Raw genomic sequence first — 9,284 nt, forward strand, 5'->3', positions numbered from 1 at the left:
CGCCCCCCCCCCCCCCCCCCCCGTTTACACAGATCCAGTCTAGAAAACATACAGCCATTCAAAAAGCAGATTGGATGGAGGCTAGTTGGCTTTTAAAAAATCGAGAGAATTTCATACTTCATAAATGGATTCACACAGGACACAGATTTCTTTGGAGGAGTAGTTCTCAAGGGAGTGATTTTTATCTCCCAGGGACATTTGTCATGTCAGGAGACACTGTTTGGTCATTATACTGAGGGTGGGGTGCTACTGGCCTCCTGTGTGCAGAGACCAGGTGTGTTGCTGACCGTTCTGTGACACACAGGACAGCCGTCCACCCCACAACAAAGATTATGCAGCCCAAAGGGCGACATGCCAGGCCGCCGGAAACCCTGCTGTACAGAGTGGGAGGCTTATAAACTTGAAACAGAATAAACTGACACAAAAGCGAGATGTGGTTCAGGAAGACAGATTCTGCCATGTGAAGGGACCCCAGGCCACTGAGTGGGCACCCTGCAGGGTGCCAGGATGTCTCCAATGTGGCTCAGTTGCCCACAGCTGGGATGACTGGCAGAATAATGGGGGCCATTACTCTAGAGGCTGCACACTGGGAGGCCAAAGAGGGAGAGCAAGGGGCGACTTCCTGGAAGTGGCTCTGTCCTGGAAGCTCTGCCAGCGTGGAAGAGCTCGCCGCCCTGGCTGTGGTGAGCAGACCTCCAGATGGCTAGCCTCTGGCTGGGCCCCACTCACCTGGAGAGCATCGTTGATGTTTCCATTGTAATCCACCATCTCGCCTTTCCCGGGTTCTCCTTTAGAGCCCTAGAAGGCAATGAGATCTCAGCCCAGAGCTCGGGCCAGGAGGGTCCCAGGGGCAACTGTTGTCTGCCTTCTACCAAATAGGGACTGCTGCTGATTTGGCTCTTGTGTCTGCACACAGGCGGCTCCAGAGCAGCTGAACGAGGCCTGTCTAGGGTTCCAGATGCTCTCAGAGGGTGCTCAGGGATGACAGAACGAAGACCCCAGCTAGATGCTTGGACTAGACAGACTTGGAGAAGACCGAGTCCAATCATGGCTGCAGTGTCAGTCCTACCTGGGGCCAGAATGCTCTTCCCTCCCTCCCCCTGAAGACTCCAGAGTCAAGCCACTTCACACTGTGACTCCTGGCTGCCATCTTTCCTTTCAGGAGAGAAATGCACGTACCTTGGGGCCAGCTGGGCCCTGTCCTCCAGCTGCTCCAGGCTCCCCCTGTTGCATAAACAAAACTGGAGTGAAATTCAGATAAAGCTGGGTTTCAGAGAATCCGATGTCCTCAGATGGGCTATGGAGGCACCAGGAGGGTCATCCTAGATCAGGCCAACAGCACACGCACCTCCCTGTCCATTAAAGTGCAGGCTCCGCCCCTTCAGGAAACAGCCCCTGAACCCCTGTTCACATTCCTCTGTCCCTCTGGGCCCCTCCTGCTTCTTTCTGTCCTGTGTTAGCTGTTAGTGATTCCCCTTTGTCCCTTGGGCCACCTCTCCCCAGTCACATAAGTCAGCTCCCTCGGGAGCAAGGACCAGGCCCTTGCTTGTCTTCATTGCCTTTCTGCCCTGGGAGAAAGGGCTACGTTACTTTTGGCCAATTGCTTGATCAGTAATTGCCGTGGGGAGCCCATGCAATTCTTTCAGGGCCCAGTCTGCTCGAGAAACTCCCAAGCTCTGGGGATGCATGGAGAATGAGGAGGACATGGGCAGTGAATACCCAACCCCTCAGAGAGGGCAGTAGAGGGGATTGTTCCTACAGGGAATAAGCCGTGGTATAAACTGTGAAAAACTAACCACAGCTCCAGTTTTCTGAGATAATGCTAACACTGAAGACAATACAAATAATCAAAATAGAAAGTAAATGCATCTTCGGTATAACCCAACTCCTGAAGACCCTGCAGGCGGCCTGCTGCGCAGCGTCCAGCCACTGCCACCTCCCACCCCTGCACCCCGCGTGGTGGTCATCGTGCACCTGTGAGGGCCACAGCAGCCTTCCACAGGGAGTAGTGCCGAGAGCAAGAAGCCCACCAGCACCATTACCAGTGGTGTGGGAAGCTGCCAGAAGCCAGCTCTGAGTCACCCGCAGCTCAAGCATCCTATCCCTGGGCTGGCTTCTGTGTGACTGCTGTCTATGTGGATAGCTCTAAATCCAAACCAGGCAGGAAAGATGGCAGCTGGGGACATGCCCGCTCATTCTTGTGCCCTGGGACCAGCCCGAGGGCTGCTTGAGCCCCCAAGCAGACTCCCCCTGCAGCTCTCAGATGTGGGGCCTCTGTACCTTGTCTCCTTGCTGTCCTGGGGGACCAGGTTGACCATCGACACCTGCTTCTCCCTGGAGAGGAGAGAGAAGGGGTGAGGGCACGTAAGGCAGCTGGGACAGCTGCTTCATGGGGCAAAGATGTGCCTGCTGATACGCTCTGGGTGTCTTTGCGTCCCTTTTCTGTCCACCCTGCCACCTCCTAACTCATCCAGTTCCCCGACCTGACTCCTTGGCATCTTGGGCCAGCTTAGGTCTCACTTGGAAGCCCTCCCTGTTTATCCCCTTCCTCCTGAATTCTGGGGCATTTGCTGGTGTCCACCATCCCTGCCAGGTCTTCCTTGGTTCATGGTTAGCACAGACAGGCAGCCCCCAGCTGGGCCGTGGATTGCCATCAGCCCGGCGGCAAGGAGGCAGGTCATCTTGGAGCCTGGAACACTGAGCAAACATGCCTCATTGGGTCCTGTCAGGAGCCTGGGAATGTGAAGGCCCTGGATACTCAGGAGGAGCCCAAGAGGCCAGGATAGGGGGTGCAGGGAGAAGGAGGAGGAGGCTCACTCCACCTACATTGCTTATTAGACATTGCTTCCCCACCCCGGGAGTGGATGCGATTTGGGGAGCAGAGTTGCCTAGCTTCCCCTCCCATGTCTCAGGATGCAGGTGAGAGTGACCAGGTCTCCCCAGTCTCATCTCAAGACCTAAGATGTGCCAGGCATCCATGCCCCGCAGGTCAGTGAAACAGATCCAGTGCTGGAACATCCGGGACCTGGTGGCAGGCTCAAAGATGACGAATCTGGACCTCATGCTGGAGAAGCTGCTCCAGCTGCACATGGGGCTTAGCTGAGAGCCCTGCTGCCACTTCTTGCCTGCTCAGGGACTTCACGGCTCCCTACACTGTGCCCAGGTGAGTAGTGGTTTTGTTTCTGTTGCTCGATGGTGGACAGGCCGAGGGCAGGCTCCCCACAGCTCCCTGCCTGAGCTGGCTCCTGATAGAGGATGGGGTGAGCGGTGTACTGCCTTAGATCGCATCATTTATGCTTCCTGGTGAGCTAAGAAAGAGGCCTCTTTATTTCCCTATGCTGCTAAAGTAAGCCAAGGAACCAGGGGGCAGCAGTCTAGGAAGCTCCACAGCTTTGTCTTTGTCTTTCTTTCTTTCTTTTTAAGGTTTTTGCCATAGGGCATGTGCACTCACTAGAGAGAGAGAGAAAGGAGGGAAAGGGAGAAATCATCCCTGAGGAGGGATGGCTACACTACAATCCCTTCTCCATTCTCCTCCTGAGATTTTAGGCACACACGCACATGCGTCTGGTGTGATCTTCAAGTCGCCTGGTCTGAGATTTAAACCGCCTTCAGCCACGCGCAGTCCAGCACCTTAACTACTGCGCCACTTGCTGGAAGCCCCACACCTTACACTAAAGTATCCAACCAGCAAAAGGGAGTGTCTCCTCCCCTGCCCCTCCCAAGGGTGCCAGCACCAGGTAGGCCCTGCTGCGCATTGACCTGCAGCCTATTCAGAGCTCAGGGAAGGGACATTTCTGGCTGCTGTAAGGCCTTGTGGCCATCAGTTCCCTGACTCATTCCTATTAGAGCCCACTAGGTCCTGAGGCCGTCGGTTCCTGACTCCTATGAGACTCAGCTTCATGGCATATGATGTACTATATCTTACATATATGGTGTATATATATTATATGTCACCATTGGCCACAGAACCTGGATGGGGACCAGTCACACCATAGCCACTGAGGTCCTACAGCCGTTGTCCCAGACTCCATTACATTAGTCATCGGAATCAATGAGGTCATTCACCTGCTCCAGGGAGGACATCTCTCCTGGAAGGCCAGTCACCTGCTGGGCAGCAGGAGCTCAGTCCAAAGGACTTTTCTAGAATGCACTGGGGGAAGCCACATATCTGGAGCAGGAAGAGGCTAGAGAATGAGGTATCTAAGACACAGAGCCCTGAGAATGGGCTGAAGATCAAGGCCACAGGCAAACATCTCCCCGACCCTGATTCCAGGGAAGACTCACCTTTGGCCCTGGGGGCCCGGGGAGCCCTGGGGGGCCAGGTGCCCCTCTGCCGCCTCCAATGGAGTTGCCAGCATCGCCTTTCTCTCCCTGGGGGTGGGAGGTAGAGTTACATCGCTGTCACAACCTTGCTCGAGTAGGTGGCTGATCCCTTGCCTTTTGCTTTCTCTTCCCACAGTTCCAAGGCCTGAAGCCAGCAGGTGCCACCCCCCCTCAGTCGAGGCTGAAACCCAGAGGGACGCTAAGGGACCTGTAGGCTCCAGGATGGCTGGGGATCAGAGGTCTGGTCTGACCTGGCTGTGGATTTGGGGAGAGAATGGAGCTGGTTACCAAAGGGGCACAGCTTAGAGCTGAATCAAGGGACCCCTGAAGACCTGGATCTAGAGCAGTGTTTCTTAAAGTATGCTCCCTGGAACTGTCTTCCAGAAGGTTGGGGACGTCGGAAAGATGGAAAAGCGCCTGGTGGCTAACAAAGTTAGGACATGAGGAGGTAAATGAAGAGGCCGGCTCCTTCACTGCAGGGGGGATGCACTGAGACTGCAGACTGCCTTTTGCAGCTCTCCCCAAGCTTATTTGACCTCAGCTATTAAAAACTGTTTTGGGACCAGCAGTTGGAGTAATGGTTATGTCGCTGGATTCCCATGTAGTCGACTGCAGTTCGAGTCCTGGATCCGGTGGCTTAAACACACGTAGGGTGCGTGTACGTGCACGTCCAAGATCCTGAGAGGAGAATAGAGGAGGGGGGATTGTGGAATGGCCATCCCCCCCGGGGAGCGGTTTCTTACTTTCTGTCTCTCTGTCTCTTTGTCTTTCTGGCAAGTGCACAAGCCCTATAGCTAAAACCTCTCAGGAAAAAAATAAAAATGAAAATAAATTTTAAAAACTTGTTTTAAACGGGGGCCAGCAGATGGCGCAGTAGTTATGTCACTGGACTCCCACATAGCTGACCACAGTTTATGTCCTGGACCCCGTGGCTTAAAACTCATGCTGGGTGCATGTGTGTGCGTGCCCAAGATCCCAGAGGAGAATGGAGGAGAAGGGACTGCCCTGGGGGGTGATTTCTCGCTGCCCGCTTATTGTCTATGTCTCTCTCTCCAGTAAGCACCCTAAGGCAAAAACAAAACAAAACAAACCCCCAAACAAAACCAAATCTCTAAAAATGGTTTTAAAGGAAACATCTAATTTAGCCTGTGGTGTGTGGAGATGGTCTAAAAACATCTGACCAGGTCACAGCTACTGGTCAGTCAGGTCCTACCTTGTGGCATCTCTGGCCACACAGAACCTGGCTGTGCTCCGGCAGCCATCCTCCCGCCTGCTCCCCACCCACCGCCCCCAGTCTGGGAGAGGGACACCTCCAGTGCCTGCCATGAGTCCGTGCAAGGCCGGGAATGGGATGTGGTGGGGTAGGACATGGAACCTCACAGACAACCCGCCGTTCAGAGCCTGTCGGTACCTACCTTCTGCCCCAGGAGCCCAGGGAGCCCAGGGGAGCCCATGGCCCCCTTCTCACCCTGCAGGGAGATGCAGACAGAATAGGGTTAGGAGCTGCTCCCCCACTTACTTGGGGCCCTGCTTTCCTCATTACTGCCTCACCGCCTGCTCCTTGCACCCCCTCTGAGGGCTCCACCTCCTCAGGGACTCCCTCCTGGCCTGGTTCCCTTCCTGGGTCATTCACACTGGTGACAGAGGCATCTCCACTCTCCTCCATGTCCTGGGCCCCCACCACTCACACGGAAGCAGGAGCGACACTGGCCACAGATCCTAACAAAGGCCAGAGGCGTTTCACCTCTTTTCGGGGGCAGTTTGGAATGCTGGCAGTTGGGCCGGTCCTCCTAACCACTGCACTCTTTCTCACGTGGTTAGCCAGCAGTCAGAGGCCCCATCTTTCCAGCCCACCTCCTCCCTGCTTCTAGAAAAGGCAAGCTGCCTAGCCGGAATTTCTCCTTTGTAGAAATATTTTAGGAAGCTCGCATCCTGCTATGGGTTGAATTGTGCTCCCTCACCTAAATTCAAATGTTGAAATTCTAACCCTCAGTACCCCAGAATGAGCCCTTATTTGGAAACAGAACCATTGCAAATGTCTCAGTTAGGATGAGGTCACACTTGAGTAGGCTGGGCCCCTGATCCAACGTGCTGGTGTCTGGATAGATAGAGGGATTTGGAGGCACACACGCAGGGGGAGCGTCAAGTGAAGGTGGCGATAGGAATCGGGGTGATGCCTCCACAACCAAGGAACACCAAAGACTGCCAGTAGCCACGGCGGTGATGGGAGAGGCCTGGAGCAGTCTCCCTCACAGACTCAGACGGGCCAACCCCATCCACTCCTTGGACTTGAACTTCCAGAACTGTGGGAGAATGCACTTCTGCTGTTTGGGCCACCCAGCCCGCGGCACTCTGTCATGGCAGCTCTAGCAAACTAACAGGCCTCCCTACCAGCCCCTCCACTGCTGGAGAGCGCCTGCTCTTCGCCCTATCACATGCGTCGTGGAGAGCCCCGCAGAAATACCTGAGCCTGGTCTCATTCCCCAGGTGTAGCCAGCGAGGGCCTGAGAGGTACGTGATTTGTGGGTGGTCCCTCACGGAGCTGGTGACAGAGCCGGCCCAGCCCTCGGCTCCCTCCACTCACAGAGCAGCTACAGCAGCCAGCCCAGGCTGCCATCACGACATGCCATCATGCGGGTGGCTTAAGCTACAGAAGTCTATTTTCTCACAGTTCCGGAGGATGGGAGTCAGGGTGCCCCGTGGCCAGGTTCTAGTCAGGACTCTCTTCTTGGCTTGTGGGACACTGGCCTCTTTCTGCACCCTTACATGGCAGAGAGAGAACGACCTCTGTATCTTCCTCTTTATAAAGCCACCAACTCCATTGGGTCAGGGCCCCACCTTGATCATCACTGAGCCTTACTCCTAAAAGCACCCTCTCCAAATACGATCACACTGGGGGGCAGGGCTTCCACATATGAACTGGGGTGCAGGACACAGTGCAGCCCAGAGCAGCGCCCAATGTCATGAGCACCCCAGGAGCACCCTACCAGCATCAGGTCAGTATGAGGCGTTCCCCTCTCCATGGCCCTGAGGAATGGGGGTTCTCTCCTGTGATAATATAAACTGAGGGCCCCAGGGTCATAATTTGGTCAAACAGCTCCATGAACTTTATAGCTGGAGCCATAAAGATGCTGCACCAAGTTTTGGGGAGTCAGCTCCATATCATAGCCCTTGGGTAAAAGCTGAATGGTGAAGTGGCCTGAAGTTGGCCAAGGGAGGCTGAGAAAGGCCAGGCTGGGGCCCGGGTGAGGGGAGGCCTTCTGGGCACTCCTGGGGAGAAGCCTTAGCCTGGGTCTTCCCCAGAATCAAGCCAGCTCTAAAGGCAAAGGATGCAGATCCAGCCTGGCGAGATCCTTGGGGAGAGGGAGGGAGGCGGGGTCCTCCTGCTGGGCCTCCTGCTGGGCAACTGGTGGCTTCCAAGGAGGGTGGGCCTGCTCCTGAGAGCAGATTTCCAAAGCTCTGCCAGCCGCCCCGTCGCGCCCCTCGTCCGGGACACATGCACCCACAGCACCCCGCAGGCAGGGCAGCAGCCATGGAGGGGACAGGGAGCAGGGAGCAGCGAGGCCAGGAAGAGGGGACACACTCAATACACAGTATCCTACCCTCTGCCCCCTCTGTCCCGGCAAACCTGGGGGCCCCGGCTCCCCTGCTGCTCCTGGGTCTCCCTTTGAGGTAAGAAGAGAAAGTCACTGATAAGAGAAGGGGGCTGCGAGGTGAGGGGGCAGGTGAGTGGTGATCATAGACCCACATTCACAGGATACTTGTCCCATGAGCTTCTCCTAACAAACAGGGTGTCCTGGTCAAAAAAGTTTGAAAAATGTTGCATATGATAATTTCCTTTTTCAGGCTTGTCTGCACATTTGGCACATGAAAGGCTCTGAGAAAGCCTGCAGCAAAGAAACCTGTGTAATCCTTGAAACCTGGTCTGTCTGTCTGTCTGTCTGTCTTTCTTTCTTTCTTTCTTTCTTTCTTTCTTTCTTTCTTTCTTTTTTTGCAGAGGTTTTTGCTATAGGGCATGTGTGCTTTCCAGAAAGACAGAGAGAGACATAGAGACAGAAAGCGAGAAAACACCCCCCAGGGGGGATGGCCATACCACAATCCCTTCTCCTCCATTCTCCTCCTGGGATCTTGGGAACACACACACACACACACACCTGGTGTGAGTTTAAGCCACCAGGTCCGGGATGCGAACTGTGGTCGACTATATGGGAGTCCAGCCACACAGTCATTACGCTAACTGCTGGTCCCAAAATTTGTATTTCTCAAACTTATTTGACCAGGGGAACTTTTTTTCATGTCACGTGGCCTACTGTCCTAGACGAGAGAGAAAGAGAGCCGCAGGTGTAGGGGACAGTCACTGCCCACTCCAGCTGGATGCATGCAGGCCAGGGGCCAGGACGAGGGAGGTGTCTGCAGTGTGCTCCTCTCAAGCAGGCCCTTCTGTGCTCAGCCAGGACCCCAGCCCCGGCCAGCCTCAGGGGGCCCACGAGCAAAACAGCAGCAGCCTCTCCCACCTCCTCCTCGTGACCAGGGCTCCATGCAGCCCAGAACGTTCCCTCTGCAGCAGTACCTTGGCTCCTGTGGTCCCTGGCTCACCCTGTGGAGGGGATAAAAGAAGTAAGTGAGAGAGAAAAAGGGACGGCCACCGGGGCTTTCCTCCAGCCAGTGTCAGGCCCCAGGCCAGAGGAGGTCTGTCAGGCTGCCTACTCTTGCAGGGTCTCATTCTTCCCCTAGACCAAGGGTGTGGCAGAGGTGAGCAAAAGTGAGCCACCCCAGGAAGAAGGAGGGCACTCAGTTTAGACGAGGTGCCCCCTTAAGTGGACCTGTGCCAGAGATCAGCACTGATCCCCGTTCTTCCAGAGCCTCCACCTGTGTCTGCCAATCGGATGGGCCCTTGGGTGGGCTTGGGAGGAGGCCCCCAGCTCTTCTCTGCAGCTTTGGAAACAGCTGGGCTCTAGAGC

The 9,284-nt window shown here is 55.3% G+C and overlaps 1 protein-coding gene across 1 annotated transcript in view; it reads right to left on the bottom strand.

Moving 5' to 3' along the window:
* The window catches only part of COL13A1 (collagen type XIII alpha 1 chain), a 164,506-nt gene that overhangs the window by 33,105 nt on the left and 122,117 nt on the right, over window positions 1-9,284 (bottom strand). Inside the window, exons 20-25 of the mRNA XM_014587967.2 lie at window positions 8,894-8,920; window positions 5,739-5,792; window positions 4,285-4,371; window positions 2,281-2,334; window positions 1,180-1,224; window positions 730-798 (exon numbers count right to left, since the gene is read on the bottom strand). Of these exons, the coding sequence (XP_014443453.1) occupies window positions 730-798; window positions 1,180-1,224; window positions 2,281-2,334; window positions 4,285-4,371; window positions 5,739-5,792; window positions 8,894-8,920 (336 nt within the window). The remainder of the gene's footprint in view (window positions 1-729; window positions 799-1,179; window positions 1,225-2,280; window positions 2,335-4,284; window positions 4,372-5,738; window positions 5,793-8,893; window positions 8,921-9,284) is intronic.

Source organism: Tupaia chinensis, unplaced genomic scaffold, assembly GCF_000334495.1.
Source record: "Tupaia chinensis unplaced genomic scaffold, TupChi_1.0 Scaffold000250_1, whole genome shotgun sequence".
Taxonomy (NCBI): domain Eukaryota; kingdom Metazoa; phylum Chordata; class Mammalia; order Scandentia; family Tupaiidae; genus Tupaia; species Tupaia belangeri.